Source organism: Rhea americana, unplaced genomic scaffold (assembly GCF_003343005.1).
Source record: "Rhea americana isolate MKP2758 unplaced genomic scaffold, rheAme1 scaffold_41, whole genome shotgun sequence".
NCBI lineage: Eukaryota > Metazoa > Chordata > Aves > Rheiformes > Rheidae > Rhea > Rhea americana.
In genome coordinates this window covers 279,888-306,689 of record NW_028186546.1, presented here as the reverse complement: position 1 = coordinate 306,689, position 26,802 = coordinate 279,888, and the positions used below count along the sequence as shown (strand labels likewise).

Genomic DNA, 26,802 nt, shown 5'->3' with positions numbered 1-26,802 from the left:
TAGAAATTTACAGCAAACATAGCTGCTAATTTAAGCTAACGATTGGAACCAATAGATAACAAGCATGGCTGGAGGTCTGGTGAACAGTTGTTTAACACAGTAACTTGGACGAATAAGAAAGCAGAAACTCAGTAAAGTAAAACAATGCTAATAAAGTAAGGAAAATCAGGAATATGTTCAAGCTTGGGTAACCAAAACTGCTCCTAATAGCAGTCTTTGCTAGTTTTATCTTCCATAGCTAACACAGAAGAAAAAGCAAACCATTCCAGCTGTATGAATATTGTTAGCTAAAGGTTGTTTAGCTCTGCTTTAGCTGTTTCTGATTTTATAACATGCGCACACACAAAAAGGGAAATATATCATACTTTATACATYAATTGCCATGGCTGAAGGTTGAAGTTAAAAAGTAAGATGAAAATATGAACAAATAAAGGTAATAAAGAAAAATAGGTCCAACAAAAAGTTGCCTTCATCTCCAAGAGAGAAACCTGTTTCTCTTGTTGGGGATAGATGCTTCCCATTATTGATAGCAATCATAAAGATAATGAGTGCATCTGCTTCCACCACCTTGAGGATTATCAGAAATTATTACAATAAATCAGTAATACTGTTTGTGTCTTAAGAGTTAAGAACTATGCTGCATTATTAACAGAACTTTTCTGTTTCAGAAAGATACTACAAGTGGATTAAAAAGAAGTATACAATCAGAATTGACCAGAATGTTCCAGTTCCAAATGGTGAAAAATTAATGTAACCCAAAGTGAATACAGTGAAATATTAAATCTTGGAATTTCTGAAATCTATCTTTATTTGTACTGGGGTGCTAAGATACAAACAGAAGCAACAGAAATGCTTCTTTTCTAAAGCAGAGGTGTTAGAACAGGAAATTACTGACAATGCTATAAATTTACCCAAATGCAACTGCTAGTAATTAGGACTAATAGAATAGTAAACACTATAAATGGTCTATAGCCACAGAAATATCCATTATCTGAACACACATAGTGGGGAAGACAAAGAACAAAAAAAAGGTGTCCAGTTTGATTTAAGTTCCAGGCATAGAAAACATATCATCAAGGAGAAATGAAAAACCAAGATATTGTATGTGAAAAATAAATGACTGCCAAAGAACAAATGTGCAATTTCCACTAGCATTACTGAAAATAATCCAGTGTTACTTTGGATACCTAATGTGCGAGCTTGATGCATCAGTACTGATGTATTAACAGAGATAAAACTCCATTTTTCACAACACATTTTTAACAAATGGGTTTGTCCTACAAGGATCCAGCCAAAAAATGCTGCATCCTTATGAAGCAATAACTACTTGTATGCAATACCAGTTAACAGTTAATGACTCATAAACACAATACTGCAAATGGGTGTACTTGTGGTTTTTACCTCGATCCAGCTTACTGGTATCACATCAAAAAACTGAACCCCATGTGGAAAAAATTGTTTGTGATGACGTATACACGCAGGATAAAACACATGCAGGGTCCACCCATGTAATGCATCAACCATAATATAATCAGAATTATGTAATATAGAAGATCACTACACAGATTAGAACACAATCACTAAAGAAAGACTTAATAGCAAATCACAACAAATGGAACAAGAAATGGAAGTATAAAGAAACACTAAGCCAGGAAATTCCACATTATGTTAGAAAACCAACAGTTGTTATGATTAAGAAGGGATGCAGAAACCCTAACTATCCACCACCTTTACATTATCTTTAAATAATAACGTCATCTGAAGCCACAGTTGTAATTCAATTAGCTTTAACACCTTGCAATTATTTTATTTGCATTGCAAATTGCACTGTTAATAGTAATGCTAGTAATACTGCAAAGTACTGTGTGCAAAGCTCTGTACCTCAGCACTACAATTAACAGTACTGAAGATCAAATAATGATTGAAAAAGCAATAGGAGGTCCAAATGCTACTCACATTATGTTTTATTACACTAATTTCCTGTATAACCAAAACTATGCAGATGAAGGGATTTGGTCCAGTCTTGTAATAATACAGTACTTCTATCTAAAATTCCTCAAGTTTTCTCTATCCTGCAAAGCAATATATACATGGCTAACCAAAGAACAGTAATATTCATAAAGTACTTTTGCAGAGGGCTGTTGAAAACTTTGTCCATTACGGAAATATTTTAAGAAGTAGAGAAATGTATAAGGATAAAATAGTGTGAATATATCAGAAAGTGGTGCAAACATGCATATCCTCTTAGTTTTTCTTGTTAACAGGAAAAAAAGAAATCTAGCTTACTATTTTGAAATTAGTTAAGAATGATTCATGATCAACAAATTAATGCAGATTTTAAGATCAGAAAAAATTATTAAATAATCTAGAAAGAAATCTTAAGCATTTTTAATGTCCCTCAAGTTTACYGTTAATTCTGAAGACCAACAAGACTACAATTTTACTTCAGATGCAATACAATTGGTCCTTCTATTAAAAGATCCAGGAAAGATGCATAAGTTCCCTACTTCATTTTTAAGATGCACTTTGACAATAAAATACACTCAGTGTATTCTGTAAACACTGACTGCAGCTATAAGTCAAATCCAGGTTGAGGAATAYTTTAAAAGTAAAATTCTAATTGTTTAGTAGTTAACAAAAAAGCAGATTTGAACGTACTCAGAAGTAAGCCATGTGCTGCATCTCCAGTATACTGCCTTATGGATGCTTCTGCTGAAGGCAACACTCCTTCCTCCAGTGTAGAGAACTCTGTCAGGTCATTTCTATCACAAGTCAGGCCAAGTTTCGTCTCTGAGGCAGCAGTTAAACGACTGACATCCACTTCTCCTGGAAGCTGACACCATGACTCCATTCCCTAAAAGCAGGTGGGAGAAAAAAAATGCTACCAAATGTTCAAGTACTTTAACTTCTGCTTACAAAGAAAGAAAAAAAGTTAAAACAACTTAATACATTAATGCCTTTTTAATACATCTAGCCTTCATCTTTAACATATTAAAATCAAGTGCCATAATCACAATAAGTTAGGAAAACTAAAGGCAGCAACAATAGCATACAAATACACAGGTACATTAAAAGTGGATCTTATTTGATATCTACTTTGATTATGACTCACCAGTATTATGGAACAAAATACTCTTTGTTTAAATATTATCAAAAGCTGTTTGTCCAAAAAATAACAACAATAATAAAATATCTTTCAGTGAAGGAATACCCTCCTGGAGCATCAGAATCTTAACAGAATAGCCTAATCCTGCAACTAACGATTACAGTGTAAACCTGTTGTTATTTAAGCAAAATGTTAAAAGTCATCACATTTTTTTCCAAAATGAAAAAATAACTCACCAATGAGGTAAATAACCACTGTCCATAAAAGCAGATGTAATGTTAACGCTTAAAGACAAGGTTTTTTGTATACAGAGTTAGTTTCTTCACTATGAATCACAGGGCAGCAGAAGTGTTTTAAAGAGGCTCTCTGCTTCTTCCAGCCCATTACTGAAGTAAAGGTACTGAAGGAAGATGGAAGCAGAGGAAGTAGGGAGTGTGTTASAAAGGAATAGAAACTTCTTTCAGCCCTCATTCAGTTTCCAATAGCATATTTGGCTACTGCTCCCCCAACCAATATAATCCCAAAACTTTGTAACATGTACCGAATCACTGTTCTTTAGAAGGCCTTAGGGTTGAAACTCCCAAGCAACAGGTTCCCTCTAGTATAGCTTCTACAACAGATCAGTGTTAAAATATTGGGGGAGTGGTGGTCACTTACAAACAACAAGGATCTTGATGAAGAAAAATGCTTTAGTGGGATGCTGGGTCAGAGTTCCTGGCACTGCTTAGTGAAGGTTGTTTGCACTGTACAACAGGGAATTAACAAGTACGGCACTTTCTGATTCACCTTTAAAAGAAGTTTCTAATTATATGAATTCTGAATTCACACAGATAATGACTGAATTTTAACCAGCTCTTGGTATTTTTTTTTTCATGAAAAAGACTTTCAGTTCATGTTTAAACAGAAAAGAGCACCTTTAGTTCAAATAATTCATTAAAGAATTTGCACTGGGATTACTAGGAAAGTAATTAAAAGGATAAATTTTAATTATGGAAAAGGTACAGACCAGTCTTCAAYGCAGAGAATTAGGAATATCCATCACTTATAATGCACTACACCACTATTACGAGCATATGTAATTTAAAATTAAAGATACGCTAATACAAAGTGAAGCAATTGTCCCAATGACATAGCAGAAGGGAAAACAGTATCACCACTTAACAGTCACAAGCTCTTCTACCTTTTAAGACACTGGTAAGGTATTAAAAACTGGTTTTCAAATCAAGATCTTGCTATATGAACTACATTTGTCTGATAGTCTCATAACCATTAAGAAATAAATTTCTAATCAACTGTCTTTTCAAAAATTTATGGTTTATGCAATTTTTAGCTTAATGAAATATTTGGCTACACAACCATTAGAGAAAACTACTACGACTGTATCACGATATGAATATGATTCTCCTTAATGAATATATTTCTTTAAAACTAAGGACTAAAAATAGTCAGATTTCACAGAGAATAAAAGCATTTCTCTGTGCTCACATGCAGATCAGACGTTTTCAGGTAGACAGATCTGACAATTCAGAGGCAGGAGCAGGATCAGAGTTACTGCAAAGCACAAGCTGAATACAGATCAATAATGTGCTGTKGCAAAGACGATGACATACTGGAATAAACACGTAAGTTTAGAACCAGAAGACAGAACAAAATTCCCTCCAATCTCCTCAGCCCAGGTTAAGTTCTCAGCTGAATATTACCAGCTGAGTTTTGAATTACMCATGCCAAAAACATATGTGAAACCTGGAGCAAGAACAGACTAGATGACTTGTCAAAGTCCACACAAGTCCTATGTTTCTGCATTTATCAAGATACAGAAACACAGAACTCACCTGCGGGGACGAATATTATGCAAGATAAAATATTTTACATTATTTTAAACCATATAATTAACCTTCAAACACAAAACAAAACAGGATGCTACTGTTCAGTACTCACAATCAAAAGCAAAGCACAGTAGAAATACCTCATTAACGGCAGATTTCTGACGTATTGCTTCTCCCAGCGAGATACCACTGGTAATTGACACCTGGGTTCCACTGCTGCTCTGGCTTAATTCCTCCTTCCAGCTGGGATGTGGTGGAGTTGTGGCAATAGGCTAAAACAAACAAACAAAGCATGTTTTTAAAGCAGAAGATAAATGTCTCTGGATATTTCACAAAATCTGTAAGGTYGGAAGGGATCTCTGGAGATCATCTAGTCATCATTTCAACATATACATACATTTAGGTAATGCACAATGAAATATATAAAATACTCAGACATCCCCAAAGCCTAAAATTAGGCCTTTATTTCGCTATACTTAGGTGATGACCTATATTCCACCCACAAGTGACACAACATTTGACTAGAAGGGGAAGATTCATTTGGCATTTTATATTCCAAGATAACAGTAACTATAATTTTCTACACATTAGTCAATCATTTTTTGAGGGCCAGAAATTTATTTCTCATTCCTTCCTTCCCCCTACCTCCATTTACATGCAGCACTGAGTAAATTGCAAAGCACATACCAGAAAGACTCACCATCCTCATCAAAATCAGATTAGTTTCTGGCATTTTTCCTGTCTGGTATATTAACAGCTGTTTAGATTTTTTTTAGTAGTCATTTTTTGTTATTTTAATATTCATGTCTAAAAACAGATACTCTATATCAATGTTGTAAATTCGGTGTAAGAAAAGACCACCCATGGAAACATCCTAAAGCTACTAAAGGTTAATTTCTATATTATAATTTAGCAACATCTGACACACTTTCAGGGTATGAATTAAAGGTAAATTGGATGTGTGCCTAGAAAAGCAGCTCTAACATCTTTTCCTCATGAGATACCAGACGAAAGTATTCTACATTCCAAATGAAATTTCTCTTCTATAATATCCCATGCCTGAGGTCACAGTGACTGCCATAGTCTTCTTCAGACAAGCAAGACAGTTCCAAACGTAACAGCATATAAGCTTAAAAACAGACACTTCTGGAATATCAGGATTCAGCAAAAACAAAAATGCTCCAGGAAAGATGCTTCTGGGTATAAAGTTAAAAAAAGCAAAAATTAATAAAACAAAGGGGAAAAAAGCTAAAGATTTCCAGGCACAAAAAGGTGTTACGGTAGTCAACAGCAGCATTGGAGAAAATCAGCTAATATTAATGCTGCAATTTCACATGAAGCATCAACCAGAAAACAGGTCATAACTCTCCCCACATTTTTATCACCTCTTCCTCCCCTCATCCTCTTTCTCACATCAGCTCCCGTTCTAACTCACTAATAACCAAAAAAGCTTAACCATCCTTGGGAACAGTGATTAAACCAGCAAAYGTAGGAGTATGAAGAACACTGCAGCCAGTACAAGCCAGGAAAGCGAGGAAGCTCAGTGACACTCACTTCCGCGCCCTGATTTCACGTACCTGCAGTCTAGCGGTACCTGGCTGCCGTAAGAATTACAATGGCCCTCAATGCGCACAAGTGAGGTGTGAAGGGCAGAAGTAAGAARTCACAGACCAATAAAAAGGAGATGGTCAGTGAAAAAGAAGCAAACAATTTCTCAGAAGCCTTCCTTCTACATGAGTAATTATAACACTGTTAGATACGTGCCTCAAGTTAAAAAGTCTTCCAGTGACAATCTTTTTATAGATATTTCTGTTAAACTGGAATAATGTTGATTTTGAAATTTTTATTCAGTAATGCAGATCTACACTGACTGAATGAGCATACTGTTTGCAATCTGTATCAAGAAAAACTAAGCTACAAGAATTTTCCTGAAGACACTGAAATGAGATCAGACACAAACACAGCCAGAAAGTCCAGAACCCAGATTTGCTTCAATGCAAAAAAATAAACATGCAAAATTAGGGACGTGGGATTTTTTTTTTCCTTTAGAAGCAAGTATTACTACAAAATTAGCTAAATTGACACCTAAAATCTGTTTCATTCTTCTTATGCAATAAAAAGTTGAAAAGGAGATGAATAAAAACTTGATTTTTTTATTATTTATGTGACAGCACGTATTAGAACATAAAAGAATGAACTGAATCTTGACTACTTATGTAATCTCAGTTGAATGCCATTTTACACAATACATAGTAACATTTTCAATCCATCCACAAAAAATAAAGCTATCACATATGAATCTTTATTTATATGGCATAGTCCTAAGAAGCTATTTATTTTACCACAAAGACAGTGGGTTAACTAAGTTGAGTGATAAACTATGGAAGAATCTTTCACTTTGGTCGATTGGTCAAGATACACCTCAAATAAACACCATCCAGTGGCTGGTTTGTGAACTACACACTGAGAGTTTGGGCATTCCCTCTAATTTGCATTTACCAGACATCTACTGTGTGAAAGCTTGTAGTGAGTGACATGTCAGAGGACATGCAAAGCTGAAGACAGACTAAACTTTTTGGGGCTTTAAAGAGCATTTTGTTCACAGAAATGCCAAAATCCACCTACAAAACACAGAATGGTTGAGGTTGGAAGGGACCTCTGGAGATCATCTAGTCCAAACCCCCTGCTSAAGCAGAGTCACCTACAGTATGTTGCACAGAATCGCATCCAGGTGGGCCTTGAAGATCTCTAAAGAAGGAGGCTCTACTACCTCTCTGGGCAACCTGCTTGACTGTGAGAGTTACAGAGCACTGGAGAAGTGGTTCCTCACATTCAGGTGGAACTTCTTGTGTTTTAGTTTRTGCCTGTTGCCTCTTGTCCTGTCGCCTGGCACCACTGAAAAGAGTCCGGCTTCATCCTCTTGGCACCCTCCCTTAAGCTATTTACAGACATTGATAAKATCCCCTCTCAATCTTCTCTTCTCCAGGCTAAACAGGCCCAGCTCTTGCAGCCTTTCCTCATAAGAGAGAAGCTGCAAATCCTCTGATCATCTCCAACACCACACAGACTCTGGTTAGCTTCACCCGCTATTTTGCCTCTGAACAAAGCACAACTTCAACTCTTCTTCCGTATAAACTGTGGCCCAATTCACTTTTAAGACAGGGATTCCAATTCAGGATTGCCTTGTTTTTTAAACCCACCAAATTGCCAGTTCTTCCTTGAAAATAAAAAAGCCATTGGTTCTAATCATAGAATCGGTAAGGCTGGAAGAGACCTCTGGAGATTATCTAGCTCAACCTCCCCACTCAGCAGGGTCACCTAGAGCATGTTAGACAGGGTTGCATCCAGGCGGCCTGGTTTCAAATGCCTGATTTCAAACAGAACATCATCTTTGGGGCCATACTTCCCCATTTCTTTATATGCTGTTAAAAACACAGCTCTATGCACTAATCTCACCACTTTTATCTCTTGGAAGGATAATAATTGTCAAAATTTCAGCACAGTTTGCCATCCTCAACTCTTCCACAAAATAGTATCACTGAAATAAAAACATGACGTTGCTTTCCTTTGCTTCTGAACAACCGTGGGTGTGCAACATAGGGCTGCTCTGAATATAACMATTCCAAAGTTGTTGACTGAAGCCAGTTTAACAGTACATTACTTGCAGAAGGCTTAAAGTGTCATTTTGAAGACTTACACAATGCTACCTACTACTTCTGTACAGAACAGCATTCTAAAGAAAGTCATTCTGAATGGCAAGAATATCTTTAAGCTTAAACAAACTGCAGCACTCAACAGAAAGTTATTTATTACCATTGATGAGGATTTACTTTCCACATCAGTGCATCTTTCATGAATGTTTTCAAYAAGAAATTACTAGACAGCACCACTGTACTGCAAATGAAGTTCCCCATTAACAAGATCATTCAAGAGCTCTAACATTAGAAATAAACCAGACCAAGCAGTAGAAACACACTGAATGATCCTAAATCCCTTCAGCTCACAGAACATCTGTGATCATCTGTAACACACATATAGAAAACTAAGACACAGCCAGGAAGAAACTTCTAAATGAATGCTGCCCACACTGGTGCATAATAACCACGGTTTCCTTTTAGTTCAGATGCAGAAATATCAAGGAACTTGCCCTGCTGCCCATTTGTTAATAACTCCTAGCTGTCCCATGGAGACAGGGAAGGAGGAGCAGCTGTTCTACACTCCTCCAAATTAATTCCCTGCACAAAATAAGTCTGTTTGGGCTTTGTGCAGGGGCTAAAGATAATAATGTTAGCCTGTATGCATATATTCAACCACTACCGCATTCCCCTAGTTCTTATTGTTCACACTGATCAGTCATTAAAAGAAGCAGTACTGAAGCGTACATGACAATAGCTCTGAATGCAAAACATTCCAGCAGCTATTTGGTAATTTAATTAAGGTCTTTTATTTAAAATTTGGTTTTACAATATACATCTTCAGCAAAGGGCAATTTTATTAATCCAACTGGAAATTAATAGTGGTAGGTAAGAGACCCATATCGTCCTTAGGAAACTAATTCCCAAAAAAATAGATATTGATTTTATTTAGATACGTTAAGCATAGCTAATTAAGTGGATGTTCTAGAGGATATTAGAACAGATGAGTAATGATAGCATTAAAGATGCATACAATGAACAAAAGATTGAACAACTGAACTGTGCATGTTATTCTTCATTCTCCCCTTTAAAATGACCTTCCTTAGCCTACAGTGAGCAATTCCTCTCAAAATTATTTTATTATTCATATACCTGCCAGCCACTGAAATAAAATCCTTTTTCTGTGCTCAAGTTGTTGCATCGCAGACTTCCCTCACCATACTCACAGACAAACTAGAGGAACCATTTTTAACATGAAGAGAATTCTTTCGCTTCCAAAGACTACCTACCGACTTGCTAATTAAAAAAGAACTCTAACAACCTACAGATAACATAGCCAAGATCATAATTTCATTAAACCTTATAGCTGAAGTTTGAAATGAGCCCTTCTCCACATAGTTTCAACTCACCTACAGTGATAGGTGTTTTGTCAAAATAACATATAGATCATCATCAGAACAGGTTCCAAATTGTAGCTTCATATCTTAGGTTTGACCAATTTTTTTTTTTTAATGAGAAAAAAACATTTCTGATCTAACAGAAGCCAACAAGATTCCTCTTTATAGAGATAATTCAACTGGAAGAACTCTTGGGAAAATGGRGATAAAATAAGGGGATAAAAGCAGAAACCACAACTGAGCTCCCACTTTGTGGAAAATTCTTTCCCAGAAGCACTCCCTCCTCCTAAAGATGCTCTTAGCATCTATAATATTCCAAATCCACTCATTTTACATTAGAAYTTGGACCAGTCTTATTTGGGGAAAAAGAGAGTCAGACTTGTATCATACGTAGTCTTCTCGAGAAAAAAAATTAGTGGAGAAATGCAAGTGTGATTACAATAGAATAGCAACATATAGCAAGATTCAAAATACCATTATATTCAGAGCTATCAAAGGCAGCAGTCTTAATACTCATCCAGAAAAGCAAGAAAGAAATCAAGAAAATACTATTGCTAAGAGTATGTATACGGTCCCTTCCATGCAGAAGCTCGATTGTTTCATAAACACCAATTCAGAATATATTTAGAATATCCTCCTTCTACTAGGCACAGAGAACTTAATGTGTATAACAATACTACAAATCGATGCCAGAGCTGATTGCTTGACTGAGTAGTCCAATCTGACCACAATGTTGTATGTATGTCTTATTTGATATTCTACAACCTGATCTGTCTTTGCCTGTCGGTTATGAGCAGTCAAAAGAAAAGCACTATTGCACCACAAGACAAGSAGATTAATGGATGACATAAGAACAAGTAATGAGAAAAGATACTACATATATATATTATAGATAGTTACATATTATAGATAATACTGTACCTTCTGTTTCATATATATTCCTTATATTCCATGTAACTAACTGCTTTCACTGTCCAGTGTTGCCATAGCATCATGAACATGAAAAGTGGTCTGCACAACAGTTATCAAGAAAAGACACTTATAAAGTTAATTCCTGTTCAAACATGATTCAAATTAATTTACAGTATGCAGCTCCCTCATCTAAAGAAAAACATTCTTCTCTTCAAGCAAGCAGAAACAAGACGACGGAAAAGAAAAAAAAAAAAAAAATAAAAAACATTGTTAGCCTCCCAGCTCCATCCCACTTCACCAGTTTTCATCTCCAGTTACATGTTTGTCAATACTTCAGTACAAGGTGCCTATAAACCACTGATCTTTCCACAAAGCTATTGCAGAGGGTAATTTGAATTGGAAGGAAAAAGAAAAAAATGAAATAGAGGGACTGAAGAAATATACTTATAATTAATAAAGAGTTCTCCACAAACACATGCTTTCCACAATACAGCAGTAGCATTCAGTCCAAGAAATCTCATGGGAAAAGAAGTAATTAAGATCAACCACTGATGGATTTTCCAGGGAGGCAGGCATCCTGAAAAATGAGCCACRGGTTCTACAAATCAAGAAGTAGTCCCATCATCCCAGCTTCAGAGCAGCCCACCTAGCAAATGCTTAGTGAAACCAATACATCTGTCCATTCTGAAACTACTATTTAAACAGTTTAACTACTGTATACCACTACAAGAACCATGTTTATTTTAAACCAAGAGTTATCAGGGGTCTTCTGTTTAAAGTTATAGTAATACATTTCATAAAAATCTCCTTTTCTCCTCACCCCAAAGAAAGTTTAGGAGTTTGTTCTTTCCAGATTTTTTTCTTCGAAAGAAAATTGAGGTTTTACACAACTCTCTCCATTCAAGTGTTACAGCTCTGAAATCAAAAGGAATCAAAAGCCAATCATGCCTTAGATGCCAAACCTGCAGAAACTTAAGAATGATCTTCCTGGTAGCAACCAAGCCTGATTTGTTTTCAGATTAAAAAATGCTGTAGCTCAAGATAAGAGTGCTATAGACCCAAAAACTTATCAGCTGTAGTTTCTCATGCTTGCACATATAAAGCATTAGTACACATTTAGCATTCCTCTTGAAAGAACTTGATACAGCATTGACAAAACACTATAAAGGAAATAATCTCCCTTTCTGAAAAGCTGCTAAGTAACTGGAACCCTTGTAGGCTAGCAGCTGGATGGAAGCAAAAGAAACATGAAACAGGATATTGTTTCATTATTTCATTCTTAATCCTCATACCAAAGAGTAATACAAAAGCAACAGCACAGTGAAGGAGATCTCCCACACATTAGCTCTGTTTGTACCAGGATACAGGGTACATAAGAAAGCAATTACAAGTAAAAAATAAATTATGATTTATTAAATTAGTATAATCAGATGAGGGCTTCCACAAATCTAAACTCAAATGAAGAAAATTTAACAAGGCTTTTCCTCCTGAAATTCAGCAAGTCAAACRTTAATCTTCACTGCCAAATACATAATGAGAAGAAAAGACGAGAAAATAAGGCTGAACRGCTATGACAACGCCTCACCATAGTAACATTAACTTACATGGTAGAAATAGTAACTTGTTTGGCATTACACAAAATCACAGAACGGCTGAGGTTGGAAGGGACCTCTGGAGATCATCTAGTCCAACCCCCCTGCTCAGCACGGTCACCTAGAGCACGTTAGACAGGGTTGCATCCAGGCRGGCCTTGAAGATCTCCAGAGAAGGAGACTCCACAACCTCTCAGGGCAACCTGGTCCAGTGCTCCGTCACTCAGGAACTCCGTCACTCTGCTCACAGGGAAGAAATTGCCCCTCACAGTCAGGCAGAACTGCCTGTGCTTCAATTTCTGCCCATTGCCTCTTGTCCTGTCACATGGGACAACTGAAAAGAGTTTGTCCCCGTCCCCTTGACGCCCTCCCTTCAGGTACTTGTACACATYGATCAGATCCCCCCTCAGTCTTCTCGTCCCCAGGCTAAACAAGCCCAGCTCTCACAGCCGTTCCTCAYAGGGCARGTGCTCCAGCCCTCTGATCATCTTCATAGCCCTCCGCTGGACTCCCTCCAGCAGCTCCATGTCTCTCTTGTAGTGGAGAGCCCAGAACTGGACACAGTACTTGAGATGAGGGAGTATGAAAGTTTGAATATATACATACATCCCTCCTAACTTTACTCTGACCCACAGATCACTGAAAATACTCTAGTAAAAACATCATACAAATTCTAGTAGAAATAGTCAACAGTGCAAGACAACATCAAGCACAAAAAAACAAAGAACTAAGATGATACAGGAAAGAACTCCCTAGATGAGAAATTCTAACAAATTGATCTTCCCAAAGCATCAGAAATAAACTATAATTTCTTCCAAACACTTTATTTCATCTCTTTACTAAACATACAGTGGTACATTCAATAGTGGAAACAATATACATGTTCCTAATATCCAAATTAAATTGTTTTGTTGTGATATAGTCCTATTCCCCCACCCACCCACCCACACACACACCAATTAGAGAACAACTGTCATACTCCCTTTTAGCAATCATTTGCATATTGGAATGTCCTTTCTTCTTCGCAAATATGGTCCTCTCCTTCATAAACTAGAACATATGTTCTATAASGAAAGACTGGGAGAATATATTTCTAAACCTCTGAACAGTCTAAAGGGAAGCACAGTACACAGTCAGCAAATTGGAGATATTCCTTCTTAATTTATGATCTCCCAAACTGGACAAAACTAGTCGCAGTGCAGTCTTACAAATTTTAAATATCTGCCTCCAAGGCTTCACACACAGCACYCTTCTTAAAACATTACCTTGTCATTTATCACAAACTAAACGTTACCCTTTCACCATAATGATGGCTAACAGGTATAATTCATTCTATAACAAGAAATTTGATTTCTTCCTCCTAAAGCCATGGTTACATGGCCAAGTTAATCCAGTATAAATCTGTGTTCCAGTTTCCTTATCCAGGTGAACATGCAGCTGCAAAATTACCAATCCTGCAAAAACAGGCAGTGGAGTCCAGGACCAACTCCTCCAACGAGCGTTTATGCCAAATTAAGGTGACCATGTAACAGTACTAGAGGTAGAAAATGCTCCAAACTTCTCCATGAGACTTCATCCTGTTAATTTCAGAGCTTTTTTTCCATTCTGTCAAGATCAGTCTTGATTTCAATAACAATTTCCACAACATTTGTCACTTTCCTCAGATTAGCATTATCTATTTATTTTCTCTACCATCATTCAATTCATCAATGAAACTACTGTAACAGAAATGAGTCAGGAAAAAAACAAAGAACTGTACCTGAAATGCCTTCCAAATTTCCTATATATTTCCTCAGTTTATCCCAATCAATATATTCCCAAGATCAAAAACCTACTCAAGATACAATTATACCACCTTCCCTTTATCTTCTAGATCATTCACCCTCCCAGAAAGGATAACTAAATGGGCCTGAAATTAATTGTTCAAGACTTCACATTTCAGATGAATCTGACCATTTGTCTGTACACTCAATTAGTTTTCAATACTGATGCAGTATTAGTTTTCAATACTGATGCAGTAAAGTCCCTACCCTACAAAGCCCAGGCACATTTGCCACATAGGTGGACCCAAAGCACATATGACTGAAATCCCGCGACTGGAGGTTTCTTTATAGTTGCACAACTTGTATTACGTATTAAAAAGTTCTGTTCATAGTTGTCCACTTAGTTTGTGTTCAAATTTTATGTTGTAGTAACTTTAAAAAGCTGTAAGTGACAACTTGTCACAAATGAACTTTCAAGACTGCAGCATGGCTTCCTCCCCAGTCTAGAAAACCTTTCAAGCAGAAGAAAGCTAAGGTCCAAGCTCTCATGTGACCTGTAACAGTGCAGTGCAAGCTTCATGCCACTTGGAGTCAGCAAGCCACTGCTGCAGGACAAGCTTCTTCTGAACTCTGGGGCCCTGTCTGACAAATAAACATAGAAACAACTGCACATTTACCTGTAAAGACATAGAATTGATCACTATGTCCCAAAAAATTAAAGAGACCATTTTGCCAGAATAAATAGAATGTAGGTCACGTTTTATCTTCTACTTCCCCCACTCAATTTAATGGTAAAATTATCAGCTTGTAATGAACACTCAAGAAAAAGCAAAGCAACTTTTATGCAAAAGCACTTCAAAGACTAAATACAAACTCAGAACTCTCTTAATGCTACACAGATGTGACTGTATCTCACACAAACCCAACAATTTAGTTTAGCATGCCTTTGTAATCCATATCAACTCTGCTTGATATTCAAGAACACAAAGTAAAAAAAAAAAAAAAAAAAAGGATGTCTCATTCAAATACAGAAGTTTTACACCAAAGCTGGTTTTGGCCAGAAGCCCAAAGTCCCTGCTTATAAATTTTATTAAAATTGTTAGCATGTAAATCCAGCTCCTGCTAAACTTATTAGTAAAATTTCCATTGTCTGCACATGATCCAGAACTAGAAGATCATCTGTGAACAGGCTAATATGTAATTGGGATTTCAGAAATATTCAAACAAATATAACAAAGATTTTCAGTGGCTCGGTGCTGTCAGGTATTAGCAGGTGCAGATTAAATATTTTGCATTTGTTTTTTAAATAAGTACTGATGTCCTAGCAGTTCCCCTTCATTTTTCCTCATTGCACTTGTTGGCTACAGCCAACAAGTAGGTTATCYACCATGTAAATTCTAAAATGGTCTCATTTCTTTTCTGCAATCCATGTTGAGCTCTTCAATGCTCACAAGGGATTAGAACCAGTGCAACAGATCTCAAAATAAAGTAAGAGAAGATTCATAACAAAGTAAGCTGTCAGAGCTGTCCTGGATTATTTCAGAAATAAAATATGTATACTTCCACAATAAACCCTGACACTGCAGAGACTGCTAGAGCATCATTTCGCATCTTTCAAAAAATCTGAACAGTCGTAGCTTCCATAGTCAAGATTATAACACCATTATTACTTCAGCAGAAAGTTTTATGTAGTGTCCTAAAAGGACAGGTAGAAAATTTATCATTTTTTAACCTGCTGTAAGTTATCTATTCTTTGCCTAGTTTCGTAGAGACAGAAAGCACACAAAGTTGACACACAGCATAGTCTCCCATGTCTCTGTTCAGTCAAGCCTCAACTGCAATCACTCTACGGCAATCTCAGCGACGATTACAGTAATACACCTTAGTGCTTGAAGCAGAAGCTTTGTTCATATAATGATACAATTAACTTGTAGGAAGGGATCTCTGGAGACCAGTTAGTTCAACCTCCTGCTCAAAGCAGGACTAACTTCAAAACTAGATTAGGCTGCTCAAGCCTTGTCCAGTTGACTTCGGACTATTTCCAAGGATGGAGATTCCACCACCTCTGTTGGCCCTGGTCCAGCACTTAACCATCCTCTTTGTGAGGAAACTGGTTTCTTTCTGACTGGAGACCCATGACTGCTGCCACTTGTCCTTTCACCATGCACCTCCAAGAAGAGTCTTCCTTTATCTTCTTTACACTCCCCCTTCTGATAGGAAAACATTACTGCCAGATCCCTGCCTTCCGCTTTCTCCTCCCCAGGCCAAACCAATCCAGCCTTCTCACTTCTTCCTTACACCACGTGCTCCAGTTCCCTGAGCATCTTGGTAGCCTCTACTAGACTCATACCAGTTTATTGATCTCTCTCTTGTACTGGCAACCCAAAACATGACACAGGACCCAGCTACGGCCAGAGCCTTCCACCTGCCAGCGCTACTATTTCTAGCACAGCTCAACGTACGGCTGGCCTTCGCTGCTGCAAGGACGTACTACTGACTCACATTCATCTTTGTGACTAACAGGCCCTTAGACTCTTTTCTGAAGGGCTGCTCCATGGACAGTCTGTCCTCAGCCAGTACTGATGCATGATGTTATCGCTCAGGGAGAAAGACTCTGCTTCTTATATTGCTAAACTTTATGAGATTTCTCTTGGCCCATTCCTCCAGCTTGTCAAGGTCTCTCTGAATGTTAGCCTTGTCCTCCAACATATTATCCACTCCATCCAAATTGGTGTCATCTCCAAATTTCTCACCCCACAAACCTGCTACTATGCACAAAGACTGAACAAGAGAGATTTACATGAAACTATGATCTTATCCCATGTCTCCAGCACTGAACACGGATTGTTTTTTTCTTAATTCAAAACTAATTATTTTGAATTTCCAGTCATAAGAACATAGTAAATTCCTAACATCTGCTAACACTATTACAATCATTTCAGTAATCTAACAAAAGAGAGTCAAAATTATTAACTTTCCTTTGAGCAACAAACTCTTGCCTACTTATTGCAAATAAAGACAAAAATTACTATAACCATCTACCTGAGATTTCAGAACAAGTTGTTTCATACATGGTAGCTAAGCCTTGCTATTTTCATTCCTGTGCAAAAATCCTTTAATTGCTTACTGTCCAAATCTTAACTCTAACACGAACATATACAACAGTGCTCTGTGGGGGGGGTACTTTTATGTAATGAGATAGTCAACAACTTCTTTACTTTCTCAGCTTCGGACTGCTGAAAAAAAGTCATGAGTATTTCCACTTTAATATGTTTTTATTTAGATCATGCTTACAAAAGCTGTAACTTGTACCCTACTCTCTGCCATCTGAATTGTAAGAAAATGTTAATTCCTTTATCTCTTCCACACTAAAATATCATTAAAATAAAAATTACCTCTGCCAGATGTACCTTATTTTTTAAAGTAGAAACATCAAACTAAGAAAGAAAAATGTCTATTGGTGATGGACCTTCTGGAATCTAGCCATTAATTCAGTGTTATTCTAAGAATAAAGATCCTGTAGGATCAAGCTTTTTGTCCTATCTGTAATACTTACCTGCTTAGCTAAATATACAACCAAAAACTTTGCAGACTTTGCAGGACAGGGCTTAAATCATCCTTATAATCCAAGATAAACTAAGAGGGGAAACAGACAAACCATTCTGTGATAAAATAAATTAATAACATAATTATAAACATACTGCTATAGTAAAGCTAGATAATTTCTTGTAGTTGTTACAACCTGATGCCATAGTTTCTTAGTATCTTTAGACCAGCTTAAACAATATGTTACTCTGGCAGGAAGATGCAGCCCTAGTCCCTCACCAGTGAGCAAAAACTTAGAATAAGAGCTGACTGGATGTTTTTTAAACCAGCCTTAGCTCTCATTCACTACACAGTTGCACTGGGTTTTTTGGTCTGTGACATGCGACAAAACAACACAGAAGTAGCAGAAGTACAGTGGAACAGCTCTTCTCTTGATAGGAGACCTGGGGCTTGCTGATTTACAGAGCACTAATGAAACTACAGCCTTAGTTGTAGCACCTAACATAAATACAGCTTTTCAATGTTATTATCTCTTTGTCAATTGAAACTATAGCCAAAATAATCTCTTGAAACAAAAATACACAAACGTATAAGAACAGCCATACCAGAACAGACAAAAGCTCCATCTGGCCTGCTCTCTATATGCACCCACACCCCTTTGACCCAGAAGKGCAGTAGCATACTGGCAACAGACCTGGCTCAGCTCCATCTGGTATTCCCAGATCTGTGCTCCGGTTGTCAGAGCAGYAGTTAAACCACAGTGCAAAACAAAGACAGAGAATGAAGCAAAGGCACTGTAAAAAAACAAGAAAAAAGTGAATCCCAAAGCAGAATATGACAAACTGACCTACAACACACACCACGAGGACATGAAGGTGAAGGCAAGTTCATGAGTCTACAACATCATATATAATTCAGTACCATAAAGTTAACTATAAAACTTGCCTGTGTCTGTAAACCAACATGCTGATGAATTGCACTTCTACTTAAATATATACAGGAATACACATCCATTTAAGAACCTTCCCTTCTAGTCTAGGGCTAAGTTTTCTTGAAAACATGTGACAAAGGTCCTTCATCAAAAGGCTTCTGGAGACTGAATTAGACTAAGAATCCCCTTACTCACATGTTTGCTGAGGTTGGATTTCCCTTTAATATACCATATTTATCCATTTGGTTGTTTCTATTCTTTATTACAGTTTTTATTATTTTTCCTGTAAAAATGAAGCCTTTACCAATCTGTAGGTCTTTCCAGGAAATCTTTGTAAAACCTGCTATTGTATCTACTACCGGTCACCATTTGCCTGTTGCACCTCTGAGTTCATTCAGAGCACTAGGGTGAAGCTCTGAAGTGAACACTGTCTGATCCTTGCAGCTTGTTACTTTCCATTTTGTGTGGTTCTTCTATACTTTCTTTACCTTTCTTAGTATACAAATGTGGACACAACATCCATGAACACCTCCAGATCCAAGTTTCCAAAACCACCTATTCACCTGCCTAACACAAAGATGCCTCACATTAGTTTGCAAAAGTCAGGACTTGCACAGGTGCTGCAGGTCCTTTACACTTCTGGAAACCATCACATCAACAGTGGGACAGGTAAGACCAGGTGCCACAATTCTGCCATAGCACAAGAAAGAAGCTTCCCAAAGGTCTCAACAAGGGGCAAGTCCAGGACAGCACCAATCCCCAAACATGGTGGTGGCAGCTGTTGCCACGTGAGACGGGACACCCTGATCACCACAGAGCTCCTCTTCCTGGTACCACAACTTCCAACACCAACACAGCAAGGCAYGCAGAGCCATGCATGGGCCCTTCTAGGGCATGAATGACCTCATGGGCCTGTCCAACTCCAGGAGCTGCAACTTCCCAGGAAGGTCAAGCCAATGGCACCCTGCACTTTTCCAGGGCTGGGAAAGAGGCAGAGAAAACAAGGCCAATTACACACACACCTTCCTCCTTCTAGGACAGGAGAAGAGGCGGGATTCCCACTACAGACCAACTTTTTCCAGGGCAATAGAGGGGAAAAATCAGGAAAGTCACAGTCCCCCTTCCCACAGCAGAAGAAAGGGATCAGGTCGGTTACAGCCTCCCTTTTCTCAGGGCAGGAGAAAAGAAGGGGAGAAAGACTAGGCCAGTTAGAGCCCCTCTTTTCCCAGTAAGAGACGATCAGGTCAGTTACATCTTCCCCACACCTGAGGCTGGAAAAGCGGGAAGAATCAGCCAGATACAGCTCCTTCCCGAGGCAAAAGATGGGGGGGAATTAGGCCAGTGCCCCCCCCCACCCCTCCTGGAGAAGGGGGGCAATAAGGGCCGGGCAGAGAGGGAGGCTCAGGCCAGTTACCCTCCCGCGCCGTCACGCCGGCCCTGACCCCTCCGCTGACCAGGCCACCCCCTCCCCGTACTCACAAGGACGCGCTCTTCCTCCTCCTCCTCTTCCTCCGGCTCCATGGGCAGCTCCCGTCTCCTCACAGCGGCCGCCTCAGGGCCGCGAGCCCTCCCGCCCGCTGCTCCCGCCGCCACCGCGCATGCGCCGCCACCGCCCCGTCGTTAGGGACTCTCTCCCCGCCGCGCACGCGCACGCGCAGACACCGCCCCGCCCCTCCGGCGGCGCGCGCGGGTCGGGAGTAGCCGTTAGAGCGCGCGCCCCCCTCCATCAGCGCGCGCCGCCAGTAGCCGTTGAGGTGGGGGACGAGGGGGGGAGGCACCGGCGCGCGGTGGCGTTTTGGCGCGCAGAAGGCGTCCGGACGCGGCTGCTGACAGGGATCTACAACGCCCGAGAAACGCACAGACGCGCTTGCCCGGAGCCCGGCTAGAGGGAGGGCGCCGGAGCGGCTCGCTCTCCGCAGCCCCGAATCCACAGCCGTGCCCCTGAGGCAGTTGAGAAGGCGATGTGCCCACGCGTGTCCCACCTCGTGTCAGGGCCACCCGGCATTGCTCTCACGGGGTGACCACGCAAAGCAACCGTCCCATGCAAAATTAGTCAGAACTGAACTTTCTGTTCTGTTAGAACAGAAGGGGACTTACAGGGCAAAGGGGCTGTGTGAGTGGGAAGTTTTTCAAATGGCTGTGGCAGCTGTATGTGTTTCCTGTGGCAAGGAACCACTTCCCCCCATTCTTCTGCATGGGTCCATTCATAAAGAAGCAATACCTGATCAAAGCAAATTCTGGGTCTTGGTGTTGAGCATACAGCAAAAGCCATTGRTAGACAATTTGAGTTTAGGTAGGTGTGATCAGAGATGCAATTTCCCAAGTTTGAAGGCCATTTGGCTTACTCAGGAGTGACCGGGAGAGGTGGTCTGTCTCCAGGTGGTCAGTCATAGGCAGTCTTCCCCATTACATTAGAGAAAGGACAGGAGAGACACTGCATCCTGAGCGTATGGAGAAGTCAAGATGACTCCTTACAGCGATCCCTGTAGGCCTTGGTGTCGGTGCAGTCCTGATCATTCACACCCTCCCTCTGTGCCATGAGGAAAAGCAGCTCTGTGATTCCCCTGCCAGAACCATGATGCTTTTACTGAGGCATTCAGTACAAGTAATAATGACATTGCCTGTTTGAGCTGGTTGTTGGCAAGGATGAGGAAGGAGTTTCCCCTTAAAAAGCACAATTGCCTAGATGTGTTCAGAGTTTTATTTATTCCCCCTTCTCTAAAACATCCAGAGCAGGTGACAGTTGAAGCCTGAGCAGCAAAAGATGCAGATCGTTGATCTGACACACTGTAGAGAATCCTTCCCCCAYGACTTGAGAAGCAGAGAGGAGCGAGAGGAGTCGCAAGGGTCATTTAGTGCAGGCTCAAAATCTTTATTCACAGACATCATTTAATCTTTCATAAACTTATTGAGCTCCTTCTCAAAGCAATTAAGCTTTTTCTGCTGTTGATATAAGCAATATATCCAGCTGTCCATTAGAATATAGCTGCAAACTGCCCACTTCCCTGCATGTAAGACAATAAATAACTGCACCAGTTTTCATTCTCTACCAAGTAGAGGGAAGCTAAAGTGGATTAGAAAATGAAGGCGCTTCCATAACATTTTCTGTCTCCTGAGTTATTTATTCTCCTCGTAGCAGTTATCTGCCATGTATCCAATGTAACATCTCCCAAAAGGCAGTGTATGTTCATTTTTGACTGTGTTGATTCTGCAGTGAATTGGGTGTTATTTTTTGGTACTAGATAAATCAGAACACGAAAACATATCAAGGAAAAGATTCCTTAATGCAATTATAATGATACGAAATGCTGACAAGAAAATGTATTTTTATATCCAAACCTGTCTCCTATTATGAATGCAATTAAATTTACTGGTCTCAGCCTGTCCGAGTCCTTATCTCTGCGCATCCTCCAATTTACCACCTAATAATTTAGGAGTGAGGCTTAAGAAAATAACATGTTCAAGGGTGTGTGCCTAGGGTAATGGGGTGACAAAGACAAGAGGCCTCAATAAAAAAGTAAATACTCTGCAAGAAGCAGAGAGACCATTTTTACTTACACTGGAAAGTATAAGGAATAGTCTGATTTCAGTGCCATTTGCTCTAATTACAGTGGTATAAAGGAGAGCAGAATTCAGCCCATACGTTGTGGTGCTAATAACAGTTCCAAATGTCATCTGTGAGAAAGCTTGCCATTTGCTTTTCTCTGCTGCAAATGACTGAAGGGCTTCTCTTGTCATACAATACAGAAATTCTGTCATACTCTTTATTTTTAGAAAAGCAATTCACAGGGAGAGAGGGGAGGAGGAAGGGTTTTCTGAATGTTTATCACACATCGTACAGGAAGCTGTTCAAATTCTTTATTAATTTTCTAACAATATCTAGAGACTTACTCAGTCTGAGATGTAATATGCTAAAATCCTTTCCAATAAAATGTCATTTGAAGTGAAAACCAGAAAGGAATTTAAAAAACAGGCCATCACTGAGGAAGATGATCAGAGAGGGACAAGCCCAAACAATGCTACCTGGTTTGGCTTTCCCCAAAACTCTGTWGATTCCAAGGATTTTTAAAGGTGAAGAGCAATATACTAAAATAAGCAACTGAAGAATATGCTAATTCCGTGGTAGAATATAAAATATAGGCATCCATCATTACTGCAAATATCGTGTAAGAAGAAATATTTAAAAATCAGGTCCTGACTTGCGCCAATGACATATTAATTGCAAAGCTGATGGCATAGAGATTCTTTGTATCTAGTGCAAAAGCATCCAGGCAGACTGAGGACTCTACATCTGGGCTCTAGAGAGAAGTATAATAAAAGCAGATATAGAGTACTGTGAATATTATGGCCCATTAATTAAGTTGTCCCTTACCACAACCGATGATACCAGGCAGCATGGGGCAATGAAGAGAGATGAAATCTGTGAGTAGTTGTGATATCCTCAGCTATTGCTGGTTTTAACTGTCCTCTTGGCATACCAACAAAATAGGAAATTGATTTTCAAGTATTTTACTGAAGATATAATTGAGTTCTCAGGCTGTAGGATTTGGATGCACAGAAGTACTTGGCAACTCAACATTATTGGCAAGTGGTCAACAGGATTCTTCGATTGCCTTTGAAAATCTCAGCTTCTGATTTTGTGTATTAGTATTATCGGTGCCAGGTATCTTAAAAGCTTACACCTGACAGAGGCCGTTCCACTCTATCTTTTCTTTGTGATTTTTAAAATTCATTTGATTTAGTGGAAGAGACTCACGTAATCTCTATCTAGAGATTGTGAAGGGGAAAGAATGAAGGAAAAAATCAGATGAATGAAGAATGACAACAGATAAAGAATGTCAGTGGGCAGGAGGGTGGGCTGAAAGGAGAAGGAAAGTGCTCATCCTCAAGAAGACTAGATAGGTGATATAATTAGTGAAAGAACAATGGGAGTCATCAGCTTAAAAAAAAGCTGAAATGTTTATACGTTAGTGCAAGTGAAGGAGTTGAACTACTGATGCAGGACATGAAACTAGGTATTATAATAACAATAATAATGAGTTATAATTAATGACTAAAGCACAGATACCAAAGAATGTACTTTTCAGGAAAGATGGAAATACATGCATGAAAGGGAAGGCTGTATTATGTGCTAGTTGTTTACTAGACTAAAGAAATAGGAATTAGAATGGATGGAATAGAACTGCAAAAGGTCAAAATAATTTGGAGGAGGGTTGATAAAAGAATTTTCTTTTTCTGTTTGCGGTAGTACTAGCAATACACCATAATTACTGAAATACTGCAAGAGAAAGCATGAGGGCTTATTAGCTGATTCTGTCTAAATTAGATTGAGGGATAAACAGTCTTCAATCTCAGAAGWGTCAGCCTTGATTAAACTAAGAACACTACTTGATGAGACCAAATGACCTGAGGAACTTGGGCCCAAATTTACTCCACCTAACTTCAGGCACCTCAGGGGGGTACCTAAGCTGGTAYCACAGTTGCTCAATAGCCCCTAGGGAAGTATGTTTAAGCACACTTAAGATTCTCTCTCTGAAGTAGTAGTTCTTTCCGGGGCCCTAGGAGGTGCATGGGATAATTAAAMATAAAAGTTAGGTACTTACACTAGTAAGATGCTAAAAAAATAGGTTAAATAAACCCAAGTTTGGTGTACCTGAACATGGAGAAAGCTTGAACCTTGTCAGTTTTGCATAATCTTTCTGAAATGTATATTCCATGTACAAGAAGAAGACCTTGCGATGAAGGGCTCTGGACCTGGATGAAAAGCAACCTCAAAAAGAATTCTAGGAATAAACAGAGACCCTAAAAGTGTGATCAAGAGCATCAGGATCTCTCATCAAAGAGATCTATATCTTACAGACGAAATGAATTTGTATGCAACTAAAAGTGTAAGGGGTAAGCTGGGATAAGAATAGGAACCCCACTGCCTTCCTTCCAAAGAATGGGAAATGCTGAGCCCCTGATTTCAAGGAAAAAGAAAATATATTAGTCAGCCTTTTCTCAGTGACCCAAAAGTAGGCTGATATCACTGCTACAAAGCATATTGTTTATTGACATTCCAGCTGACAACAAGTAGTGCAACTCCTGCAAGTATTGCAGTCACAGATTTAGACTGATGTCCTGACTCACATGTTATGCAATCCTTCTCCTCACCAGGAAGCTAGAAAGAACCTATTAAATCTGCCCACACAATGTCTCTAATGCTTGAGCTGAAAGTGTTAGGAAATTATGGTAGATTTATAGAGTCCTTCTCCAGGTTTCAGACAAATCGGRGGAAAGTTCCTTCAGAAGAATGCATGACTAATTATGGATTTTCCAGCTGAGAAAATGTTTGAAGGTCTAAGGGTTTTTTTGTTTTGTTTTTTGTTTTTTTTTATTGAATCAGGGGGTTGCAATTGAACGTTAACATTTCTGGTAAGAGTCTGTAGGGAGTAGCCTTTGAATTGGGAAATCAGCTACCTGAATAAACCAACTTGTCAAGCTAAAACATTACATTCTTTGAGTTCTGTGCTAAGTTTAAATAAAAAAAGAAAAAAGTGGATTTGGAGAGAATGAAAAATGACGAACTGGCAGTACTGGAAACTAGAGTATTTCTTTTTACCCACAGAATTGGAATAGCACCTGCAGTACACTTTCCATTTGTGCCATCCTACCGATACAATTTTACTCTGACAGTGAATGCCCTTAGAATTGTTTCCTTCCATGACCCCTTCAGACCTTGGTTCCTGTGCTGCAAAGGGCTGCCAAAAAAAGAAGTGCCAATTTCAGCTGGTTCTGTTGGTGGCTTTTGGATACTTCAAACCTATTGWGTCAGGGTTACCTAGCTCTTTAAACAAATCTTCCTGATAAAATCTGCAGTAGGCATAAGCACTCTGAGACTGTGCCCATGGAAGCTAAGGTATCTGTTTTATGCTTGAAACACTAAGGAGTCTATGTTTTCAATCTGTCTGCTTCAGTAACATACTCTTAAGTCCATCCACCAAAGGCATCCGGGGTGTCTGAATTGAAGACCAAGGATGTAATTCAGCTGACCAATTAAAACATCTAAATTTAAGTGTCTACRTAGAGATTTCTCCATGTGGATTATGTGTTTAAACCCTACTATAATCAGTGGGAGTCCAGGATGAGATCCATTTGCCTAAACATAGCACTTAGTTCCAACTGAAGTACTTCTACATCTGCCTGGAGCTGGTGAAGGGGAAGGCCCTCACCCTTCTGGAATGACAGCTTTCCATTGACTCCTTGGAGGCATTCAGCTGCTGAAATACAGGTGTCTACTTTAGGGTGAGCTGAATTACTCCTACACTTCATTGGGCTAACTCTATTATCCTCYTAGGCATCTAATGCCACCTGAGATGTAGCAGAGTACTCAAGACATCCATGCAGAGACGGTAAATCTGACACCAGACCTGTGGTAGACCTGTGCYCTTATGGAAATGGAGATGTGACACCACCAGGCATCTCAAATAGCACTAGACACCTATGTTTATGCAGCAGAATTGGTCTTCAAATTTTAATTGACTATTAAGGGAGCTCAGACACCTAACTCAGATGCAAATGATCACATTTAAATGTAGGCATCTGAAACAATGAGCTGAATCCTACCCCCCRTGTCTCATCTTGAAAGTTAGCTTTACCATTGTGAATTACTTAGCCAACATTTTTTCTGGATTCTGATGCACCAAAAAGATGCTCTTCTCACTAATCCTTTGCAAGACAGTTGCAGGCAGTGGAATTCCATGCAGGTCTAAGGATATGCATTTGGTACTCCTGTTTTAGGATCGAAGTCTAAGTTTCTGAAAGCTTTATGAAGATACAAACTGCAGCAAACAAATCTTGTACTTGCCGCTCTTATTCAACTTTCATACTCGAGAGGAGCCACTCACTAAATAGTCTCCACTTTTTTCTCTGATGACTGTTTCTAAGTCCACCTGCTGTCTTTCAGCATTGACCATGAATCCCCAGTCAGTTTTTCCATGATGACCATTAATGATGTATTCTCTTCTGTGCTCAACCCTCCTTATCTCTGCCACTGCTGTAGTCATTATTTATCTCCATTCTTCACTGTCTTCTACTTTTCACTCTTCTGCCGTT

At 39.1% G+C, this 26,802-nt stretch overlaps 1 protein-coding gene across 7 annotated transcripts in view; it reads right to left on the bottom strand.

Annotated features, from left to right (window-relative positions):
* The window catches only part of ALMS1 (ALMS1 centrosome and basal body associated protein), a 71,632-nt gene extending 51,341 nt beyond the window's left edge, over positions 1-20,291 (bottom strand). For 6 of the 7 annotated variants that reach the window (XM_085314629.1, XM_085314636.1, XM_085314632.1 and 3 more), the window contains exons 1-3: positions 20,188-20,291; positions 5,073-5,204; positions 2,659-2,854 (exon numbers count right to left, since the gene is read on the bottom strand). In XM_085314629.1, the coding sequence (XP_085170755.1) occupies positions 2,659-2,854; positions 5,073-5,204; positions 20,188-20,229 (370 nt within the window). In that variant the 5' untranslated portion in view covers positions 20,230-20,291. Of the gene's footprint in view, positions 1-2,658; positions 2,855-5,072; positions 5,205-18,471; positions 18,495-20,187 lie in introns of those variants that run through there. The other variant, XM_085314634.1, reaches the window with a different exon arrangement.
* Positions 20,292-26,802: the final 6,511 nt, after the last annotated feature.